Genomic DNA, 25,143 nt, shown 5'->3' on the forward strand with positions numbered 1-25,143 from the left:
TTCCTAATTTGCACAATATAAAAAGGCAAACATTTACAGTAAAATATTGTTCACTACAAAATTGCTAATAAGCTCAAGACATTGGTAGCAAGAATGATCAAATAAAACAAATGAAGTTACACCAATCAAAAAATATCAAGCCACCTATTGGGTGAATAATATGAAACCAATCAATTTCATGTTGATAAAATCAAGTTGTGGAAATATTGGCCAAATAGCAATTGGAAATTGTTTTAAAATAAAGAATTTTATAGTAACACTCCATTTTTTAAAATTATTCAAGTCTACAGTATGGTCACTGCATTGTGGTAAATGCTTTCTAAATTCTTGAATGAAGTCTAATACGAAGCATTGCAAACTGAAATAAAATAATACTAATTGTAATACCATCTTTATTTAGGTAAAAACATTGTACCAAAAAAAGAAACTTTACCTGTAGCGACAGCAGCTCCTGCATAGACTATTGTGGTGATTACAATAGCCAAGAGCGTGCCTTTAGGTATGGCTAATTGTGGATCCTATTTAAAGATGAAAACATTAATTACATTTTAATAACCTTGCATCTTAGTTCTCTTCCTCACCCCCACCCCAATGTTTAACATTACAGTATTGTTTACTCAACAAAAGGACAGCAGGACAGGAACCAAGTAGGCTATTTTAAAATCAACTGACCCTGCATCGACATTGTTAAAACTCCCAAGAGGTTTCAGAATTTGTAACTGGTAAATGTGCACTATCTTCAAAGACTATATTCATCTTGACATTGTACTTGAAAATAGCATAATAAAAGATGGCAGCAATATTCCTCGGGGAGGATGGCTGTACTTGTACGAGATCAAGATTAACAACAACTTGGACATTATTAAACAGCATAAGCAGTATTTACACGTTTAAAAGAGCCGAATCAGTGTGCAATTGAGTTAAAACAAGTGCCTTGGAGATTTTCTTAACACAAAATTAAAAGGGGCACTTTTTAAAGAAACCAAACCCAATTACTTGCAAGAGCAGCGAGCTTAAATGTAGTGACAATGGAAGATAAGATAAAGATAGGGCTAATTTATTTGCAACCAAATAAGAGTAATTAAGGTGCACACAGTCATGAGCAGTCCAGGCAATAGATAGGCAGGTAGGGGGGGGACTTCCCACTCTTAAGGGAACTCATTAAAAGGACAATACAGGCAGAAACCCTCACCAATTAAAATGTACACTTTAAAAGCGACACACAGCAAGTTAATAATGGGATTAGTTTGCGCAGCTTCTCTCCCCCATCTCAATTGAAGCAGGTCTGGATGGGGTGAATGGCCTTCATGTAGGTTATTAATGTTCTAATATTCTACTTTTAAAACAATAGGTTTTAAAATAATTGAAAAAGCTATGGGAAGAGGCAGAAACGATGCTCACTGAAATTAAAATTATTGTACAGGAGTTAAGTGAACAGAGCAACAGAGACCGAGAAACAGATAAATTGAGGTAAAATTACACAACTGATTGCCAAAAAAGTATTAAATGATAAGAATCAAGCATACAGTAAAGGCCTACAGTAAATACAGCAAAACTCAAGCACTGAATAGAATATCTGTGCAGTGCTTGCTAACTTCCCAAGTCCTCTTGTGTACAAAAACAATTCCAAGTACAAAACAATATATCCTGAAAATCCAATTATTGTGGTAAATTTATATATACTGATAGGTATAGCTGCATAACTTCATTATGAAGTAGTCAAAAACCTTGATAGCAACTCCTCCTTCGTGCAACTTAACCCTCAATTCCCCAATCTTTCAAATATCATCTACCTCCACTACGCTCGAAGGTAGAGTCATCCCAAGAAGAAATTCCTATACATCAGTTTAAATGATTCTCCCTTTACCAGTAACCACTTCCCCACCTTAGAAATTCCCTTTGTGAAAACATTTCAATATTCGCCTTTCGGACTTATGCTACAATAAGATTTTCTAAACTCTGCAGTACATTGATCCAACCCTTTTAGCTGTTTCTTATAAGATAACCTCTCATCCCAGGAATTAATTTTAGACTTTAGAGAACCTGGTGAATCGCTTCAGGCAATTGTCTTTCTCCTGTGGTTCTTCTCCACAATTGTCCACAAGGCTCAGCCACATCTCCACAATAGTCCACAAGGCTCAGCCACATCTCCACATTGCCCACCCATCTGATCTCACATTCTACCTTGCACAGAGCAAGAATAGTTACTTTTTGTACTCTCCTTCCATCCAATACTTTTACATTCAGTTCATCTTTCACACCTTCTGCCACCTTCAACCATGTGTCACCACCAGGCATATCTTTCTATATCGATCCCCTTAGTACATTCTCAAGGGACAGCTCTCTGCGACTCAGCATCCATTTCCTCCAATACCTCCAAGAAGGCTCACCAGCGTCTCTTCTTCCTGAGGAGACTGAAGAAGGTCCATCTGTCTCCTCAGATCCTGGTGAACTTCTACCGCTGCACCATCGAGAGCATCCTTACCAACTGCATCACAGTATGGTATGGCAACTGCTCTGTCTCCGACCGGAAGGCATTGCAGATGGTGGTGAAAATTGCCCAACGCATCACCGGTTCCTCGCTCCCCTCCATTGAGTCTGTCCAAAGCAAGCGTTGTCTGCGGAGGGCGCTCAGCATCGCCAAGGACTGCTCTCACCCCAACCATGGACTGTTTACCCTCCTACCATCCGGGAGGCGCTACAGGTCTCTCCATTGCCGAACCAGCAGGTCCAGGAACAGCTTCTTCCCGGCGGCTGTCACTCTACTCAACAACGTACCTCGGTGACTGCCAATCACCCCCCCACCCCCCGGACACTTATTATCACTTATTATTATTTATTTAAATCATTTGCTATGTCGCTCTTCCAGGGAGATGCTAAATGCATTTTGTTGTCTCTGTACTGTACACTGACAATGACAATTAAAATTGAATCTGAATCTGAATCTGAATACCCACTCATTGATCTTGTCATCCAATCTCAAGAGATGCAACATATGCCTTTCTACCTCTTCCCTGCCCATGGCCCAAGGACCTAAACAGCCCTTCAGGTGAATCAGCAATTGGCTCGAACTTCTTCCAGTTTGGTGCACTGCATTCAGTGCTCATGATGTGGAAGCCCAACTAGATTGAATGACTGCTTTGCAGACCATCTCTGTTCAGTATTTTCCCAAGCTTCCAGTTTCCTGTTACTTCAATTCTCCATCCCATCTCCAATCTACCTTTTCCCAATCTATTTTTTTCTAACAGAGCCCAAAGGCAGTTTGAACAGCAGCAGCTCATCTTCTGACCGGGGAAACTGAAACCTTCAGAACCAAATTTTCTCCTTTACACAAATGCTGTCTGACCTGCTGGACTTTTCCAGCATTCCTTTCTTTTATTCCAGACTTTTAACAAGTACGAACATTAGGATACAGGCAGTACGGAATTGGATGAACTGAATCTTAAGTGTGGCGAGAGAGGCTGGACAATAGTTGGACTGGTCAAGACTGCAGCAACAAAAAAATAGAGATTATGTGGGTTAACCGAGGTAGCAACAGATGGAAATAGAAATTCTTGTGACGGGAGAATTTGGTGCCAGCACCTAAACTCAATGTAAAAATAGAACAAAAAAGGTATTAAAAGATAATTCTGTTAGCTTTTTTGCAATACTTTGAAGAAAATCTCTGCTACTGAAAGCAGTCAAGCCATGTGAAAAATCAAAGGCTGGGATGAAGGGAGATGATCGTATAAATCTGTTGCCAGACTGAGACTGTACAGTTCACTGCTGCCAGTCATGTTAGAAATTGTAAATGAAATCCCATACGGATTTCATATTGTGGTTGAAATAGAAAGCCAAGGCCGGGTGACAGGCAAGGATTCGGGAGATCAGCACACGTTTAAAAGACAGTTACAGATTTTATTTTGTAATAGAACTACTAAATTAGTTCTCCTGCAATTTAATGAAAAAAATTTAACTTGTACAATTTAATTGTGAAAAAAACCCTGCATAATTACTTTTATTTTAAGGTCACTAAAATGTTAGTATCAGTACATCACTAACGATATTCCCCTAAATTCTGAAATTGGGGGAAAGCCAGAATGGCTGCTTAACTGCAGCGATGATTTTGTACAGACCACATATTTCATAAATTAATTAATTTCCTTAAATAAGTAAATACTCACTGCAAGATCACCAGAGATGTTTGCTCCAGCAAGTATACCTGTGGCAGCAGGGAAGAAAATAGCAAAGACCGAAAAGAAATCTTCTCCTTCTCGAAAATCTGGCCCAAAGTTTTCTGAAAATATTTCACCTGAAATGCAAATACAGTAAACTTAATGTGACAATTGCTTTTCAATAATACTGCTTTTATACAGTAGATCATGTCTATAATTTGTGCTTTCAGTGAAATATTTTAGTAACCATGCACCAAGGTCTTATTAAATTTTGTTTTACTTTTGGACATTTGTGAATGTTCATGTGACAATTACCGGACAGGAAGAAATGCCCTCATTCAAAGGACTGAGGTTAAAGAACATACTGAATCATGCCAGATTCCAAGAACTGACCAATTTTCCTTAAAAATGTAAGATTCTAAGTGATTTCCTCATGTGTATCTTTTTAAATTAAAAAAAACCCACGATAGTTTTGTAGACACTGAACATATTTAGTTTGTAGCATGTCACAGCTGGTTTTGCATTAAACTGAACATAAAAGGGTCAATTGCTGCAAGAGTCCATAAGGTTCTATTCACTCTCCAAACAGTTGATGTTTCATAGCTATGCTCAGGGGGGAATAAACTTGGGATTGAGTCTATTGACTGACAGAAAAGGAATCCGTTTAAAAGGGTTCATCTCCAGGAAAAGAAAAACAAAACAAAGCGACAGAAACCAAGAAATTGCGAGAGATAGATCCAAGATACTGAACTGAAAGCACTGTTATTTTTCCCCAAAGTTGTACTTCTAGAATTGAGATAAAGTGTATTTTCATTGACTACTGCTCAATTTATTGTCTGCATTAAAAAGCGAAGTGATTTACATCCACAAAGTATCAACTATTCCAGACTATCGTCAGGAAGACTAAGCTGCTTTTGCACACCTGCAAAGATGTGACATGTAATTGCAATCTCACAAGATCACACTTTGTTCAGGTCTTCTACATTATTTCAATGCGTAATTATTAATTGGGTAGAGCAGCTACAATCCCAAATACACAACGTCAAGTTCCACTAGCTAAGGTATAAAGGGTCATCTGAAATGTTTATTTTAGGCAAATGAACATGCAATGGAACACATAGTTAAGGAAATTTAAGCTTGCAACGCTCCAATGTAGTGTTATACACAGTGAGATACTGTCTTCAAATGACATTAAACCAGGCCCTCATCTACCCTCTAACGTGCAATCAAAACAACCAAGGGCACAATCTAGTATCCTTATCAAAACCACAACAAATTACCCAGTAATTAGACATTCTTTTGTACCCTACACTGCAACTATAATTATGTAGGATATAAAGAGCTTGGCCCACCCTCAGGTTCTGAAGGACACTCAAAATGCGAATCTTTTCAATCTTTCACAAAGTTAAATGAGGGCACCAGATAGAAGTGCTGACAGAAGTGGGTACTGTGCCTGTGTTCTTCCAAGAAAATTCTATGTTTCATCGAAAATTAAATTGTGGACCAAAGAGATGGGAGAGAAAAATATTACACAACCAATTGTGAATTATCAAGATTCAAAAGCAATTAATAATGACTTGCACAAACAGTAGGGAGAAAAGTGATGAGAATTTAAATGACATAAATGGTTACGTTGTAAACAATTAGACAAGAGAATGTGTTAATAACAATCCTTATATACGAACAAATGAAAGGATGCCTTGAATATAAAGAATTAAAAGAAAAACAAAGTGCGTAGTATCATCAGCTGGTTGCGTGCTGTCAAAATTGAAAAGGAGAATAATGGAGAAAAATAAAATTTAAAATAAGTTTCTGACTTGGGTCACGGTTTATCATTAAAATATCTCGTCACAAATAAAAACCTTTTTGCATCATGCACCAGCTTGACAATAAAGTTGCTAAACTTGCATTTGGAGTAACAAGTGTGTCTCATGCTCAACATAGTTGACGTCCACCTGCTTCTGCAGCTTGTGGCATATGCTTGACATTTTCCAAGCTATTATATATTTGGAAATAGTTCAGCAGGTATGTAGGCAATTCATTTTTTTTCTAGTCATTATTGGTAATTTAATGTCAGGAAGCCAATCTTGTGTTAAATCGCAATGAGAAATGCAAGATTGCTACTTCACTGAAAAAAATGAAATACAAGATACAAAAGTAAAGTAACAGTAATGCAATGCTGTGTATAGGATTTGAGGGGGAAAGAGAAATTAAGTCAAGTGAAGTAATCATTCTGAACAAAGTCTAGAAGTGACAAGACCCAGAAATAAAGTCAAACAAAACTGAATTCACAAATTTACTGTGACATTCAGGAGAATCCATAAACAGGAATGCAATCAGATGTGAGCAACCAAGAAACAGAAACTACAAATGTTCTAAATTCTCAAAAAGGAATGTAAAATTATACAAAAAGTTTACAAAAATAGGAAATACTAATATAATTATACATGGGAAGATAAAGGCTAAAAAGCTTTTAATGACATGATAGGTTTGTCCACATAAAAACTTAAGCTATGTTCAATCTTCAGTCACAGTCTGAGTCATAGACTGCTACAGTATGGAAACAGGCCCTTTAGCAAAAATTTGCCCACACCGGCCAATATGTCACAGCTACACTAGTCCCACCTGTCTGCTTTTGGTCCATATCCCTCCAAACTTGCCCTATCCATGTAAATCCATGTCAATGCCAAAATAATCCATGTCAATGCCAAATCAAGTGACTGTATTGGCATTACCACCTTGGCAGCTCTGGATTAAAATGAAAAGAATCAAAGAATGCCTGTTCTTAATTGTTAATGCGCTTGTCTGTTACAAGCAAATATTTACGGATAATTTAAGGGCATGCCTACTTTATTGTCGTTAGCTATGATCAAACAGTAAAGCAATCTGAAAAACATGGATTCGCATGTGGACAAACCAGACCTCTGTGGCAGTACAATGCATCAAGCAAATCAAACACAAGTGAATTTGTAAAGATTAAAGTGTAGACATATTAGCTCAATAAATATTTCAATGATGGATAGCAACTCTAGAACCACCCGTAACAAAATGTTCAATCTCTTTGTATTTACATACCGTGGTAATTAAAAAATCCTTTTGCTCTTTTGTCATGAGCTGGGATGAAAGTTCCCACGACAAAGTTAGTAATTGCTATTAGCAGAATTCCCAACAGTACAATCTGAGCCTGCAATGAAACGAGAGGGAATATTTGAATAATCTTATCTGGATTAATTATGGATTATGTAAAACATTGATGAGGATATGTTGGGAAAATTCCAAACAGCATTAATGGAGAGGCGGTTATTAAAATATTCCAAGTCGATGAACCTCCAGAGCTGGAAATCAGTTGACAAGGTTAAGACATAGTGGCAGAAGGAGGGGGAAGAGACAGAGCAAAAAAGAAAAGTAGAAACCAGTAAGTAGTAGCAGAAAGGAGTAAAAACCCTAATGAGGAAATAAAAACATTAAGGTGAGAAAAAAACAGATGAAAATAGAACAAGAAAAAGAACAATAAAAAAAATAATCAACCCAGAACTTAATATCAGAACCAGAAGGGTTCTAAAAAGATGAGATTTTGGCCCTGAATCATGCTTCTGAATCTGGAAGCATAGTACAGATTTTTTTTCAGAATGGGATATAGAATTGACTAGTGTCCAGAAACCTAGAGTTTCTAGAAACCTAGAAACCCTTAGACTGAAAAAGTGTTCTGCCAAATGTGCACTTGTAGCAGAAACAGTGTTGGAAGAGGAAGATCTATGAAGAACCAAAAGAAGGGTAGCGTAAAAGCAGGGTAGTGCAAATAAGGTAGCATAAAACTTTGAAAGGTGGGATTAAGGTAAACAGTAATTATATCAAAATGGAGGTGGTGGAAACAAATAAATGTAAACACATTCCACACCACATGCCACAACGAGAGGACATGGTTTAGGAAACGCACAGGAGAAAAAGTAGAAAAGAGGCAAGAAGAGGTGAAGAATGCAACTTGAACATACAACAATGTGGTACATCGACTACACTTCAAGATACACTTGACACTGGTGGCAGGCCAAACTCAATAAGCAAAAAATTGGGTCAAAAGAAAAGGGTACTCAAAATGTAGCCAGGCAAGAGGTGCAGTGGAGTTAGTTATAGGAATCAGTTTCTCCCTTAAAAATAAAGGCAAGGAACAGATATAGAAGCAAGAAAAGGACAGTGATAATTCGAACAGCCGATTGGAAGGACAAGATCAAAGGAATGCTCCACTATCTTGCCCAAGACAGGTAATGCCAGGGACCAACTTATTTTTAAAAAAGTCAAAAAGGAGGCAGTTGGTGCTGGTAGTGGAGAAGGAGTTTGAGTTTTAAAAAGAGTTAGGTCTGGGAAAAGACAGATGATGTATTTATACTATGTGTACAGATCGGAATGATACAGTGTAACTGGCAAACTGAACAATCATTAAGCACAGATAACATCATTGTAACAGACACATTAACAAATCTTGACCCTAGGGCTCAGCAACACCATTGGAGCATAATTATCTTGATCTGCAATTTCCCCAAACATTCAATTAAGAAATCTTATGCATCAATATAAAAAGTATTATGAGACACTTACAAAATTGAGATAAGCGATAACAAATTACATGGTAAAATGTGAAAATAATCTACGGTTTATAAATATCTAATATGGCAGTAAAAAAGTATTTATTTTATCCTGCTTTATTTTACCCGTTCTATTGAAAAGGCCAGCAGCGTTTAAATAACTTTTTCCTTAAGATTGGTTTCCAGTTTCATTTTGTGTGTTCTGATGTGGCAAATGGAAGAGGCAGTGGCTGACAGACAAATAGCATGCGAGGTGATTCATTTCTTCCACAGTTTACACAGGGCCTCTATTTGCTCCTAATCCATGGTGTTGAGATTCGCCACTTTCGGTCGTCATGATCAAAGATTGCTAAGTGTGTTTCTTCGAGGAGGTCAAGGACATCCTTTAACCATTATTATCCATCTGGTGATCACTTCATTTCCTATCCTACACTTTCCATACATTCCTGCTCCTTCACAGTCAAAGGTCAAGTCCCACACTCAAGAAACTACTCCCAAATACTTTAAAAAAGAAATGGTGTCAGGATCTGGTAAGGGGGGGATGAAAAATACGAAGTTGGTATATCCTTTTTGCGCGGTTTTCATAATAGAGCTTGTGTTTCTTTTTCTTTCTTTCTTTTCTATGGCCTATTTCTTAACTTTTTTCCCTAATTCTTTGTTTAATGGGTTTTTCTTTTTGATCACTCTTTCACACTAACACGACTCTCTCACTTTATTTACTTCCTTTATTTCTATCTTTCCTTAAAGCTTAAAAAATGAAGGGGTACAATAAATGTAATAAGATATATGTGGCTTGTACTACTGCAACTTACTGTACTTCTAATAAATAAAAATTTTAAAAAATTTAAAAAGAAAAAGAAACTACTCCCACATGGCTTTTCCCCAGCAAATTACAATTTTTAAATGTGTATACATTATATTGCTAAGAGCAAATATGTTATTATTGACAGCACATAGTTAAAACACTTGAGTGGAATTCAGACATTGGAGTCCTACCTTGGCTTCCCACTCCATCCCTGCCACAGATATGCCAAATAGGAATACAATGGTGATGGTTCCTATAATCCGGATGTCACTCATTTCATCTATCATGAGTGCGTTGTTATCCTCAAGAATTAGAAAAATAATGTCAACTTTACAAAATAAAACAATTTAGAACAGGTTAATACATCAACCTCCTATTGTGAAAGAGTCAATAGCCAAATTCAATGTAACTCAAAATTAATTCATCCAAATATTTAGAACAGAAGGATCTTGGGTAATATTCAACCAAGTAAAAAGCTTACCACAAGCAGATCTCTCATTGTCTCTGCAAAACCAACCACATACATGGCTACAGCTACTGCATTGGCAAAAGCAAATATTAGTCCAATAGCACCACCAAATTCAGGTCCCAGGCTTCTGGATATTAAATAATATGCACCACCTGCAAATAGAAATGCAGAAATTTCATCATCCATTGTTAAACTACATGCACAAAAACTTTCCTTTAACTTAATGTCTCTTAAAATGACAAGTTACCATAAAAACTCAAGAGATTTGAATCTAAAAGCACCAAGCTATTGCAGTTATGGTGAGCATCATAAATCATTAATGCAAACAAATTACCAGTTAAAGAACTGACTCCAGAAAGTCTTGGGGGCCTGATTTAAGAAATGCTTTGCTATCCAAAATCTGTGTCCAAGCAGTAATGCCCACACAAAGTGCCAATGTCATGGTGCTCTTTAAAACCTAGATACATCAGAACCCTGGTAGTTGCCCGAAGTGGGCTTTTTAAAAAAAAAAAAAGGATATTTACTAGTCAATAGACACTCAAGCCAACAACGGCAAAGAACTTTAATGTTCAGTTCTACAAGTTCAATTATCTAAATCAATCATTTGGAGTGCTTTGTTGCCAGCATGACTCATATGCAAGGTCAGTCAGAGGAACACACGCGTTATTTATATTCTAGGTTTTTTGGCTCGGAGTTGATTCTTAATGGTACACCACAATCTTAACTAAGATAAGGATTGGATACAAATTACCCCATTCAGTCCAAAGCAACAAGAAGTTCCATTGTACTGAAAACCATCAAAGTATGAAACAAAGCAGGTGAACATGAATTCAAGGTACCCGAGCCCTTAAATAAAAGGCTCTCTTGAAGTAAACAGAGCAAACTCCAGCACTCCCTGAGAGCAGATGATTGGTGTGAAAGGTGATCATATTCTTCATTTGCCAATACATTTGGGTAAACTTGCAGATCGTACATGAGCGCACTTCACAGCTTTTATTTTTGCAGAGGGCCAGTTTGAATTGTCATGGCCCACTTGAATGAACACAACATTGTCCTTGTCACAGTCATTATCTGTACCCAGCCACTGACATGGACCTGGCAGCAGAACATTAACTTTCTGCAAATAAAAGACAAAGAGTGTTGGCCCAAATCAGCAGGTCAGATACTATCTCTAGAGAACATGGATGGATAAGTGACCTAGTCTGGAGAAGGGTCCCGACCCAAAACATCACCCATCCATATTCTCCAGATATGCTAGGCTACCTGCCAAGTTACTCCAGCACTTTGTATCTTTTTTTGAAAACCAGCATCTGCAATTCCTCGTGTCCACTAACTTTTTGCGATTTTCCTAGCTGTTGTGCTGGGAATGTAAGCCATCAAATCAACACCAAGTACGTTTTACTACAGATAAGCAAAGCCATTCATTTCATAGGATGGTAAGTTTCATGTAACGTGTAAATTTATTGAATCAAACCAACTTCAGTATTGAAAAATTAACATATTTAAATGTTTATTTGTATTTTTAAACACATTTGAATATTTGAACATGTTCTTGATTGGCAGAGACACTGAGAACTGGGTAGCAGGCTTGCAGATCAGTGTAGGAAAGAACTGCAGATGCTGGTTTAAAATCAAAGAGAGACACAAAATGCTGGAGAGAAGGAATGGGTGACATTTCGGGTCTCGACCCTTCTTCAGACTGATTAATTTAACCAGCCTGAAGAAAGTGTCTTAACCCGAAACGTTACCCATTCATCAGTCTGAAGAAGGGTCAAGACCTGAAACGTCACCCATTCCTTCTCTCCAAAGATGCTGCCTGTCCCGCTGAGTTACTCCAGCATTTTGTGTCTATTACAGATCAGTGTGTTAACTGAAGGGCAATGTAAAGAGCACATGACTAACAAATAGCTTAATTAAACTGGTCCAACAGTTTTGGTAAGATTTAAAGCAGTCCTAACATTGTTGCTTACAAGTGACCACTGTGCATCCCAGTGACAAATGAGCATTTACTAACTGTAAAACTGCTCATTCCTGCAACATCACAAGTTGAAACAACGAAATTCCACGGGTAGTAGCAACAATATAAACCAAACAGTTAAACAAGCGCATTGTCGAGAAACATAAAATCACAAGACACTGTGAAATTGCATTTCTGCAGCCTTTAAGAAGCTGCAGGCAAACTGCAAAATGATTATAGTGCAGCAACCCTCTGGAAAACTGAACAAGCACAATATCGAAAAGTCAAATGAGATTCCTATCCATTGTAAACCAGTCATCTTCAATGGCCGGCGTGACATCAACCATCTTAACTTTTACAACCCCCTTACCTACTCAAACATCACACCCTCTGAACGCACAGCCCTCCACTCACTCTGCAGCAACCCTGACATTATAATCAAACCCGCCAACAAGGGAGGTGCCGTGATAGTCTGGTGTGCTGACCGTTACCAGGGCTGAGGCCAGGCAACAACTCTCAGACACCTGCTCCTACTTATCCTTGGACCATGATCCCACAGACGAGCACCATGCCTTAATCTCACACACCATTACTAATTTCATCACTTCTGGCGTCTGCCATCCACGGCCTCCAACCTTATCGTTTCTCAGCCCTGCACAGCCCGGTTTTACCTTCTCCCCAAAATCCACAACTGCCCTGGCAGACCCCTTGTTTCCTGCCTGCTCCTGTCCCACGGAAATGATTTCCACGTACCTCGACTCCATCCTATCACCCCTGGTCCAATCTCTCCCGACCCATGTCCAAGATACCTCACATGCCCTTCGTCTCTTTAATGACTTCCACTTTCCGAGCTCCCACTCCCTCATCATTACTATGGACGTTCAGTCACTCTACATCTCCATCCCCCACCAGAAGGCCTTAAAGCCCTCAGTTTCTTCCTCAACCGCAGAACCATCCAATTTCCCTCCACCAACACACTACTCCACCTAGCGAAGCTGGTCCTCACCCTCAACAACTTCTTCTTTGACTCTTCACACTTCCTCTAAGTCCAAGGCATAGCTATGGGCACCCGCATGGGCCCCAGCTGTGCCTGCCTCTTTGTAGGGTACGTTGAACCATCCCTGTTCCAGGCGTACACTGGCCCTATCCCCAAACTCTATCTCCGTTACATTGATGACTGCATTGGTGCTACCTCCTGCACCCATGCAGAACTCATGGACTTCATCAACATCATCACCGACTTTACCACCATCATCACAGCCCTTTCTGTCCTAGGTCTCCTCCATTGTCAGGGTGAGGCTAAATACAAATTGGAGGAACAGCATCTCATATTTTGCTTGGGCAGCTTACAGCCCAGTGGGAGGAATATTGATTTCTCTCACTTCAGGTAGCTCCGGCATTCCCTCTCTCTATCCCTTCCTCACCTAAGTCGCACGAGCTTCTCATTTTCACCCTACAAACAGCTAACAATGAGATGGGTCTGTTTCCGTGCTGTAATTGTTATTTATATTATATAATGGCCTGTTTCATTCATTGTTCTTTATCTCTCCACATCACCGTCTATATCTCGCGTTTCCCTTATCCCTAACCAGTCTCGACCTGAAACCTCACCCATTCCTTCTCTCCAGAGGTCCCGCCTGTCCCGCTGAGACTCCAGCTTTTTGTGTCTATCTTCGGTTTAAACCAGCAGTTCCTTCCTACACATCTTCAAGGGCCTGTTGTGCAAGTTAAAATTCTAGGGTCTTTTTTAAAGAACTATATTTATTTTCAGTCTAAACACTTCAGGAATAATACGCAAGCTTTCTAGGGAAGTAGTCTTGAATTCAATTGAATGATATAGCATGGAAACAGATCCTCGGCCCACCAAATACATGCCAACCATCAATCCCCCATTCCCACTAGTTCTATATTATCCCATTTTCACATCCACTCCCTACATACTTAAGGCAAGTTATGGAGCCCAATTAACCTACAAACATCTTTGAACTGTGGGAGGAAACCAGAGTACCCACGCAGTGATAGGGAGAATGTGCAAACTCCACACAGACAGTAACAGAGGTCAGAATCAAACTCGGGTCTCTGGTACTGTGAAGCAGCAGCTCTGCTGGCTGCACCTCTGTGCTGCCCAGTGCTTCTTCAAAAAAAAATAATCCTAGCTATAACATTGGCAAAAAAGGACTTTAAAAACAAACTGTCAACTATCAGATTACACTAAGCAATTCTCAAACTTTTCTTCCTCAAAAGATTGAACCTCGAGATTACACTGCACTGTATTACCAAATTAGCCTCAGTACAAAAAATACCTAAAATTAAACAGTTAATTTGTGGAAACCCCAAATATATAGACAAAAACATTCCAGAAACTATTTCACACCTTTCTTAGATCATTTCATCTATTCATTCAAACCTTTAGTTTGATATTTCCAAAAACAACGAGTTTTATGAACTCATTTAAATCACTAAATACAGTAGCTGCTGTTTAAAACTCACTTCTCTATTTACTAATGTAATAAAATATTGGGCTTATTGTAGTAGCAGCTATTTCTCTTGCAACATCAACATTTAACGATGAGTTACATCAAACATATTTTTCTCACCGTGTTGCAGAATTTTGTAGCTACAGGAAAATCTCGAACTTTTGTTTTACATCATCACCAGAGCCTTTAATCAGTCAGCTAGAGTAAATGAAAACTAATCTCAAGCATGTTGACAGACTAACCACATTTAATAAAGACAAACTAATTTTAAAATCACAAAGCTTTTTTTGTTTTGATGACAACACTTCATTTTCAGCTCATAATTTGGTCAAATATTAACCACCATCAAAATCTATAGGCCCAAAGCCACTATATTAGCAACATAAATTTACCAATCACTCAAGCATTTGAAATACAGAAAAAAATATTATCTCATGGAGGCAACATGAAAATAATAAATAAAGCATTTTTTCTTCAAATCTAGTATTTTGACATAGTTTTGTGTTATGGAAAATTGCAATATGGGCCATTTCTAGGAATACACCCCCAACCGTGGCCTAGATGTCACCTTTATAGAGACTTAAACAAAGCAAGAGGCAAACTAGGTATGTTATTGAAATCTCTCGCATTCTGCAGTGCAAGTCATCTTGACAGTCTCTTAAATATCCTCAGCCCCAGGACTTAAAACTGCTAATCTCGGAAGTAGGATTGAGCGAGATTGCACTGTACTTGCAAAACACATCTTAGATGAACACCAGATAGCAGTGTCGCAATTAGTTATTCATATTGCTCAATTCCCAGTCAGAACTAAAACAAGGCTACAAGGAAGTATCGAAAAAATGAAAAAATGATTTACTTCGTAACTGGAGTTGCACCTTGTATTTCCCAAATTACTGAGGAGGACGTGTTAGCAGTGTAGGAGTAAGCACACCTAGAAATGCCTCAGTAACAATAATGGCACATTGATCTCATATTACTTGGCACGCCAGTGACAGGTTTGGTTGTGAGCCCATCCCTTTAAATTCAGCTTGAGCACCAAATAGCCTTACATACTTTATTTTGCATGCCATTATGAAGTGCACAATGAGAAATATCAAGCAAATGTGGGAGCAGGATCAGCCAAGGGTTGCAAACCAAAAGAAATACTGGAGGTACACAAAAATGCTGGAGAAACTCAGCGGGTGCAGCAGCATCTATGGAGCGAAGGAAATGGGTGACGTTTCGGGCCGAAACCCTTCTTCAGACTGAAGAAATACTGGAGGAACTTGTTGTCACAAAATTAATGGACAATAACCACAATTTGCTCGAGGAGATGGCCCCTATAAATTAGTGTTAGAAAGGTGGCAGAAATATAACATGGTGACTGTTCTAATAGATGTGCTGCAGAACAAAATATTCTATTTTCCCAGCAACGCCTTAAAAGCATGCACAATGCGCACCTTCAATAAAAGATGACCATCAAAACTGGCATTGGCTGAAGCACTATTCACATTGCAAGACGCTTGGGCAAATTTCCTGACTGGCAACCTGAAAAATCAATGACCCATTCTAGAGGAAAGCACTGAGGACACAAGACTATAAATAAAAATAGCAACTACTAAGTCACATTCATGCATTTCCAAACTGTGTGTAAAGACAGACAGGTCTCCTTTTAATGTACATATTCCTTTCGAGCAATATGACATGGCAAGAACAACTGCCTGACCAATAATTTTGATTAAATGCTTGTCAAATAGTATATCATACCAATATCATTGATTGAGAAAATGAAAGAATCATCTCTGCTTGAAGACTAAACAAAATATCATCTTCAGGTATTTAATATCATTTGGTAGAATGGAGTTTTCACTCGTGAGATTTGGCACTAAAATAGAATCATAGAGCAGGGAAATGGGCCCGTCAGTCCAACTCGTTCATTGCACCATGCCTCATCTAAGCTAACCCCATTTGCCTGCCTCTATCCCTCTATATATCCCTCTAAACCTTTCCTATCCATAAACTTGGCCAAATGTATTTTAAACGTTCTTATTGTATCCACCTCAACTTCTTCCTCTGTAAGCTCGGTCCATATACTCGCCAACCTCAGAAAAAAAAGTTGCACCTCGGGTTCCTATTAAATCTATTCCCGCTCACCTCAAACTATTTCTTGATTCCCCTCATAATTTTATAAACCTCTATAAGGTCACTCCTTAGGCTCCTGCTCACCATGGAATAAAGTCCAAGCCTGCCCAACCTCTCCCTGCAGCTCGGGTCCTGGTAACATCTCAACATTTTCTCTACATGCTTTCCAGCTTAATAGTATCTTTCCTATAGATGACCAGGATGACAAAGACTCAATAATACACCATGGGCAGCCTCACCAACTTCTTGTACAATTGTTTCATAATGTCCAATCTGCTGGACTCAATTCCCTAACTGATGAAGCTTAGCATGCCACCTTTGTAAAGTTATGTCCAAACTGATCTGTGTAATTACAAGATCATGGAGCAGTAAACTGGGAAGCAAGGTACAGTAGTTGTTGTTCTTGTATCAATATGCATTTAAGAATATAATCTCTTGTAATGTTATGAACACACTTAAATGCTTGGGATATGCTTTTTGAAAACAAGTCATAGATTGCGACAGCTGGAGAGCTGCTGCCTCATAATGCCAGAGACCTGGGTTCAATCCTCATCTTAAGTGCCATGTGTGTGGAGTTTGCACATGTGCCGTGACTGTGTGGGTTTCCTCCAGGTGCTCCGGCTTTCTTCCACACCTCAAAGACAGGCAGGTTTGTAGGTTAATCAACCACTGTAAAATTGTACCCAGTGAGTAGGGAGTGAATGAAAAAGTGTGATAACAGAACTAGTGTGAACGAGTGATCAGTGTCGGTGTGGGCTTGGTGGGCCAAACGGCCCATGTTCAAGCAGTATCTCTATACCAAGCCATAAAACGTAAGCCTTAACAAAGAGACCTAGGAATGCAGGTACATAGTTTCATGAAAGTGTCAACACAGGTAGACAGGAAGGTGAAGGCAGCAACTGGCACACTGCTTTCATTGGTCAGCGCATTGTATACAGGAGGCTGATGTCAAGCACCAAGGCAAATTCCTTGTATGTATACACACTTGGCTAATAAAATGTATTCCAAATTTATTCAGATGTACTGGACGTTGATAAGGACACATTTGCAGCACTGTTAGTACAGGTTGTTAGTACATCGTGACAGCTTCCAAGACTGACCAGTGTAGGAAGTGGGTGTTAGTATAAATCGTACAGTAGGGTGGGGTTGGTGATGCTATTCTACCATGATTGGTTCTCATGCATAAACCAATCTACATCCTTCCCCGTAAAGAGTGAACATGGTAAGCACACATGTCGTAAGAATTTAAACATAGTCGCCATATCTATCAGGCGGTCTACTAATACGGCCCAAACGCATACGGACCAAGCCCTCTCCCCCTTTGGCAGAAAGATTAAAGGGAGGCGGTGAACCCGGAAGAGAGAAAGCAGCAGGGGACACCAGTGGTGACCGACAGGGGGAGCATGCAGGAGAGGTATTATTGTGGTTAGTCATAGCCGCCGGTCGTGGAGGGGTACGGAACACGCTGGAACTGGTGGACGCAGCAGCAGACGGCTGGAACTGTAGTGGTGGAGCGCAAGGACCAGTTGGTGGTGGCCGTGGCTCCTTCACAGCAAGCAAGTGTTGGCGGCTCCAACGGTATAGGGTGCCATCATAGTCCACAAGGTAAGATCGTGGTTCTTCAGCCAGGCCACCAACACTACCCAAACGGGAATGACCCATGGAAGTTTGTAAACGAACGACTTGGTGCGGTAGTAGAGGTTTGAGTGGTTTGCTGGACTTGTCATGCGACCGTTTCTGTATGTCGTGTTTCTCCTGGATACGCTTTTGGATTGTAGCTGGCTTCAACACCCGTGGCATCAACGTCTGCTGGGCAATCGGAATCGGAGGTCTCGTTGTTCTGGACATCAGTCGCTGGGCCGGCGAGCTCAGGGTTCCGTCTCTTGCAATGTTCCTGTGATTTAAGAGGTCGAGATACACGTCTGAATTCACTAGGTGTGCGTGTTCCTTCAGATGTTTAGCGCTTCCGACAGCTCGTTCAGCGAGCCTGTTACTTTGTGGGTATTCAGGGCTGCTCGTGACATGGTGGAAATTCCATCGGTTGGCAAAGAGCTTGAAAGCGTGGCTGGTAAACTGTCTTCCGTTGTTGGTCTGCAAACGGACAGGTGCGCCAAATGTAGAGAAGTGTTTCTTTAGCTTTCGAATGACCATTTCTGATGTGATAGAGGTCAGTAACTTGGTTGGCACAGACAAGGTGGTTGAAGCATCTGTTTCTGTGCCATACAGCTCTACAACTAAGTGTTTGCAGTGGTCAGAAGTAGATTTAACTTGCTAATTTGTACAAAGTTCTTAATCAACTTTTAAAAAGTGCTTTTTCATTTTTTTCATATAAAAAGGGACACATCCTGCATAAATTAAGAGCCCCAAATGCAGCATCTGGCTTACAAAAGATGTATTGTAGGTCATCACTATCCTTAATGCTTTACCATCCACCATTTTATTGAAATACATGAACCATTGAGCTCTTGCAGAATTTCCCCCCCTCCCCCCCCATAATGGCTGCATCATGCATTGATATTCCATGCACTAATACAGGCTTGTACAATTCTGTTTCACCTGCAATACTCCTTGCTAGGACCAATACATTTCAGCCCATTGCTCCCATCATTTTAATTAACTTGACGCTACTTGATTTAATTGACCCGATCTTGTCTCTACATTCCCCTCATTCTTTCACTTGGTGATCTACTGTTCTGGTACCAATCCACTTGTCAAACTAGATTAAAGCCTCCCAACTAGTTGAAATTGACAACATAAGTAGATAGGGTGGTAATAACATCATACAGAACACATTCCTTCATCAGTCAGGGAGTTGAAAATAGAAGTTAGGAAGTCATATTGCAGCTGTATGGCACTTTGATTAGGCCACACCTGGAGTATTGGGTGCAGTTATGGTCACTGCATTATAGAGAGAATGTTGAACTTTGGAAATGGTCCAAGAGAGGATAACCAGGATGTCACTGGGTTAGAATGTATTGGTTACTGGGAGAGGTCGGGACAGACTTGGATTGTTATATCTCGAGTGTCAGAGGCTAAGGAGCAAACCTGATCGAAATATACAATGGGTATATGATGGGTACAGATCAGGTAGATGGACTCCAAATCCAAATAAATAGACTCCAAATCTGAAGTTAGTGGGACAGGCAGCATCTCTGGAAAGGTGGAATAGGTGACGTTTTGGGTCTTGACTCAAAATGTCAGTCATTCCTTCGTTCCAGAGATGCTGCCTGTCCCCACTGAATTACTCCAGCATTTTGTATCTACAGTGTAAATCAGCATCTACAGTTCCTTCCTACACAAGTAGATAATCAGAGTATTTTCCCTAGGGTGGAAAAGTCAAATACTGGTGAGTGCAGCTTTCAAGACGAGGGAGAAAGTTTACACTGCCAAGGGAGGTGGTGGAAGCAGATACAATAGCCACTTTTAAGAGGCATTCAGTCACATGAACAGAGAGGAAAGGGAGATAGAGCATGTACACTCAGATGTGCAGTTTAAATTGGCATAATGATGACAATAGACAGTGGGGCGTAAGGCCCACTTTGTGCTGTACTGTTGTATTGTTTTTGTTCTATTGATGGCACAGTTATATGTTTAAATGGGGGGGGGGGGGAGAAATTCAACTTCAGTCTTATTTCAAGTGCATTCAGAATGTCAAGTTTGGTACTATGGAGTTTGGTGCCAAAGTCAAAACTTTCAAGGAAATTCAGAATCCAATATGCAATGGAGACAGCAGCCTTGTACTAAGGTGTATGTATAATTCACCAGGCAGCTCATCAATAGCATCTGGAAGAGTCAGACTTTGAGAGATCACATTCTTCTACTTGGCTTCCAGATCACCTTGCAAACCAATGCAGAAGGAAAACAGATCTGAATGAACAATAAATGAAATGGGCGTCAACAGAAAATAACTACTTCCAGGCATTGTGGATTGAAGACCAAGCATATAGAGAGCCATTCCATAACATGGATGAAAAAATGTATGCTTGAGATACATTCATTGTCCTGGATTTTTGCATCCAAAAAAAAAAAGCAAAAATCTAGTACAATTAATGCAATTCAGTATTTCTATCCAAAATATTAACATGTACATGACAATTATCCAGCAATGTTTCTTAAAAGAAAACGAATTCAGTGTATTCCAAGGGGGAAAAACAGAATTGCTAGACACAAATGCATTTCAATGTGTACCCCGGAGTTCAAAAGTACACAGAAAATGTTGGTATACATTAATGGATCAGGGTGGGGAAATACAATGCACAACTGCAAAATCCATTTTTGTTTCATTTTACAACATACAATGACTAATTATGCTAGCAATAGGGTTCAACATTTGGAAGATTGAATGATTTGATACCCCCTGAAATTTAATGTAGATAATTTTAATATGCTCCTTTTTAGGAGCATTAATTAGAAAATTCTACAAACGAAAGCCTGCAATTGCTAAATTTGAACAATAGAATTAAATTGAATAGAAACTGGATCATTTTAAAAACAAATATATGATGCTGGTAGGACAGATCAGCAAGTAGTTAATAAAACATTAAATAATTAGGCATGGAACTTGAGCATGCACTTAAAGGATTAAGGATGCAGCAGCCTCTACCTACAGCCAGTCTTTCAATCTTTTTTTTAATTTTTAGTTAGTCTAAAGTGTTGTGTTGGGGGAAACTTTAACTTTTCTATGTGGGGGAGGGGGGACAGGGTAAGGGAGAAACCGTTTCCCAGTCTCTTCCTGGCGGGGACGCGACTATTTCTCCGAGTCGCGTCCTCGCCCCCCCACCTCGCGGCCTACCAGCTGGATCGGAGCGGCCTTTCCTGCCGGGGACCGGGAACTGGACCAGGGCTGCTACAGCGGCGGCGCAGCGCTGGAGTCACCGCGGAGCGGGCGATGCCTACCTGGGTCGCCGATTGGAGCGTTGGGCCGTTGCTCCAACATCGTGGTGCTCTGGTGCGGAGAGCTTCCAACGCGGGCGGCGCTGAACAACATCATGGAGTCCTGGGGCGCCTTGCAGAGGGCCTACAGCGGCAGTCTCCACCCGGCGCGACCTGTGGACTTTGGAAGCCGCTGACTCCGGTAGGAGGGGGCCGACTCTGGTGTCCACGCCGCTGAGGACGTCCCGCAGCCCCGACGTCGGACTTGTATCACCCCGGCGAGCGGTCCTGGACATCGGGCCGCCCGTAGCTGCAACTGCGGAGGGCTTGGGGAGGCCCTGACCACGAGGAATAGTGGAGGAAGAGACTGACTTTGGTGCCTTCCCACACAGTGGGAAACTTTGATTCTGCTGTGTGGGGATGTTTTATGTTAAATTCTATAGTGTGTGTTCTTTATACCTTTTCTGGCTTAATCCCTCCCTTCACCACCTCCAGTTTAAATTCCAGTTGGAATATTTTGGAGGACCCAAGAACTAAGATGCTATTACGTGGATAGACTAAAGGAGTTGGGGTTGGGCTCATGAATGAGCAAAGTTGCACGGTGATTTGACAAAAAGTTGGGGGGGGGGGGGGGAAATCGCAATAACAGCCTTTTTATTTGACCCATGCATCAAGTGAATTTAGAAAATAGCCAGAGGTGAGAGAAAATTTAAAATTTAGAATTCACTGCTTGACAAGTCAGTTGGTACAGACCAAATAAGAAAACCAAGAGAAAACATTGTCAGGACACTGGAAAAGGAGATCAGCAAAAAAAGGGATTGTTTTTCTTAGGCTGGTATTGATATGGATCAAGAACTACTAGACATGATTTGACTATTATAGATGTCCCCTTCCTTTATTTAACAGAGGGGATTATGTGCCTAAGGAATCTTCCTTTGCACAAAAATTCAAAGAGCAGTATGTAGCATTATTTCCTATGCAATAATTAGTTTGGTGCATGTGCCATGATGGTGGAGGTGGAGGAAGAGGAAGAGGGAGGGCAAAGCATTCGTTAAACAACCCAACTCACGAGGGGTTTTCAGTGGATCCAGATCACTCAAGACGTCACCAGTCAGTTCCAGAGTGGGAACTGTCTGCCCTTCCAGTTAGAGTAGTTCCCCATGCAGTGGCATCACAGCCTATTTATTCCCAAATCGGCAACTCAATGTCCAATGTCATTACACTTTTACGCACTGTTCAAGTTGGCAGAAGCAAGCGCTTTTTACCTGGTATTAATTTGTGTTCAATTGCATTTCTATTAACCATATTATGAGAATTAATTATGTGAAAGTTGATATAATTGCCATGCTTCCCTTCAAAAGTGAAAAGTGAAAAATAAACAGGATGCTCTGGGCCATATTAAATCTCCACAAACAGAAGATAAAATATTTCCTCTGGAATCATGCTAAAGCAGGCGTTGGTGCATTTAGAAGAGAGGGCTTGAAAGTGCAGGAAAGAAGGACCATTCATAAAAGGTGGTAGGCCCCCGATGGCAAGCATAGCATTTCTCTATTCTGCTCATCTGCTGTAGAAGCTGGTGTGCAGTATGGAAAAAGATGCAAGGTTAGAACCTCTTAGATTTGAATACATTGACAATGAAATGAGATACTGTCGTCACAATTTTAAAAGGATTTCATAGGTGTCTACATATTTGGGAATAATCAGGTCATTAGGGCAGGACAAGCATAGTTACAAGTTTATTGAGCCCACAAAAATCAGAACAATCATTAGAAAATTAGCTCCATATTTCCACCAGCTAATATAACATTGAAAGAAGTGTTAAAGAAGTAATAACCATTAGTTAAATTCTCAATATTTTGAAACTGCAATAAAAGTAGTGAAGAATATATTTCTGATCTTTGTGTGTGCAAGGAATAACACCCCATCTTCCAAATGGGCTCATTAATCTTCTGGAATTGACCAACTTTCGCAATTTTCAGTACAAGGCTGAAATGGCAGGTCTTTTCCGTCAATTCTCATCCAGTGGTTTCAAGTGTTGTCTGCCACCTTTAGCCTTTGTTACTCGCTCCCTCCTACCATCAGTCAACTTTGCCACTACAGTAAACCCTTGTTATAATGTATCGGGGGGGGTAAATGGTGTCCATTAGTGCCGCTGTCCACTATAACCAAGTAAGACAATAGAGGCAGGAGTAGGCCATTCGGCCCTTCGAGCCAGCACCGCCATTCACTATGATCATGGCTGATCATCCACATTCAGTACCCCGTTCCTGCCTTCTCACCATATCCCCAGACTCTGCTATCTTTACAGACTAAGAGTATCATTGTAGAAAGTAGTAGAAACACAGATGCTGGTTAATAAACAAAAGAACACACAGTGATGGAGCAACATCTCTGGAGAGCATGGATAGGTGATGTTTCAGGTTGAGCCCTTCTTCAAACTCTGGTGGGCAAGGGAGAAGCAAGGATCAGCGGAGTCATTGGTCGCGACCTGCCAGAGCGCAGGTAAGGATTAGTGGTAGCAGTTGCAAGCGCGGCCTGAGGAAGCTGTGTGGGTCAATTGTGGCGGCAGTAGATCCGGCGTGGAAGCAGCCAGGGAGGAGGTGAAGGTCCATCTACTATAACCAAAATCCATTAGAGGTCTGTAATAACATGTTTACTGTATGTATCTTTCAAATCTCTCCTACCCTCTATTCTATCAAAGTCACATCTGCATTTGTGGTTGTTAAAAATTATAACTTTTCTCAATTCTGATATTAAGATTTATGATGACTAGAAACTTTTTTTCTTCACCATTTCCCTGCAACATCGTTTTAGATACTGTTCCTAGTGTATATATCTAATTTTTAGATAGCTGGCATCCCTGATCGGCAGAGAAATTAGATATCCATTTCTTATTCTTGGTTGAATATCCTATTCGCTTGGCCCCAAATCTCCCAGAGACAAGCGTAACTTAATTCCGGAATTTAATAACACGTCCATATTGAATGGACACACACAGTCCAGGCACATTGCCGTGGCAGGTACATACAAATCCCCTCCCCGTTCACACCTAACCAACAATTAACTTAGTTGTGGGACTAATAATACACTGCAGAATTAAGTGAAGATGTCATAATGTACAAATATTCAGTTTTAGTTTTAGAGATACAGCACGGAAACAGGCCTTTCAGACAACTGAAGCCATGTCGACCATCAATCACCCATACACCAGTTCTATGTTATCCCACTTTCGCATACTGCGCACAAGGGGTAATTTACAGAAGCCAATTTACCTGGGTCAAACCAGGATTAAACCTGGGTCTCTGGCGCTGTGAGGCAGCAGTTCTACAGTACAGTGTACTAAGGTTTCAGACACAGAAGTCTGAATCAAGATGTTCAATTTACTGACTTTTTCCCCCAAACCTTACAATAGAATAATAGGATTCAGGAGTTCTCTAAACAACACTTTTCCCCCCAAAAAAGTAGTAAAAGGAATTTTTGAATAGCACTGCAGGCCCGAGGGACCAAATGGCCTACTAATTTCAGTGTCTGCACTTGTAACCTAGTTATTCAGAGCTTTGATCACCATTTCTGAAGTAGTCTTTCTATACACAACCCACCCATCTATAATTGAAATGGAATGAAAGTATGCTTTGTGAGTGCGGGAGGTTGTACCTTTTAAATATAAAACACTGCCATTCTACTGAATTATGCTTCCTGATCAATAGA

General features: G+C 40.2%; 1 protein-coding gene across 3 annotated transcripts in view; it reads right to left on the reverse strand.

The window, feature by feature from the left end:
• Window positions 1–25,143, reverse strand: part of slc12a2 (solute carrier family 12 member 2) — a 142,612-nt gene that overhangs the window by 66,178 nt on the left and 51,291 nt on the right. For all 3 annotated transcript variants that reach the window (XM_033017780.1, XM_033017779.1, XM_033017778.1), the window contains exons 5-9: window positions 10,021–10,160; window positions 9,731–9,841; window positions 7,230–7,338; window positions 4,164–4,291; window positions 434–518 (exon numbers count right to left, since the gene is read on the reverse strand). In XM_033017780.1, coding sequence (XP_032873671.1) covers window positions 434–518; window positions 4,164–4,291; window positions 7,230–7,338; window positions 9,731–9,841; window positions 10,021–10,160 — 573 coding nt within the window. The remainder of the gene's footprint in view (window positions 1–433; window positions 519–4,163; window positions 4,292–7,229; window positions 7,339–9,730; window positions 9,842–10,020; window positions 10,161–25,143) is intronic.

Source organism: Amblyraja radiata, chromosome 3 (genome assembly GCF_010909765.2).
Source record: "Amblyraja radiata isolate CabotCenter1 chromosome 3, sAmbRad1.1.pri, whole genome shotgun sequence".
Lineage (NCBI taxonomy): Eukaryota > Metazoa > Chordata > Chondrichthyes > Rajiformes > Rajidae > Amblyraja > Amblyraja radiata.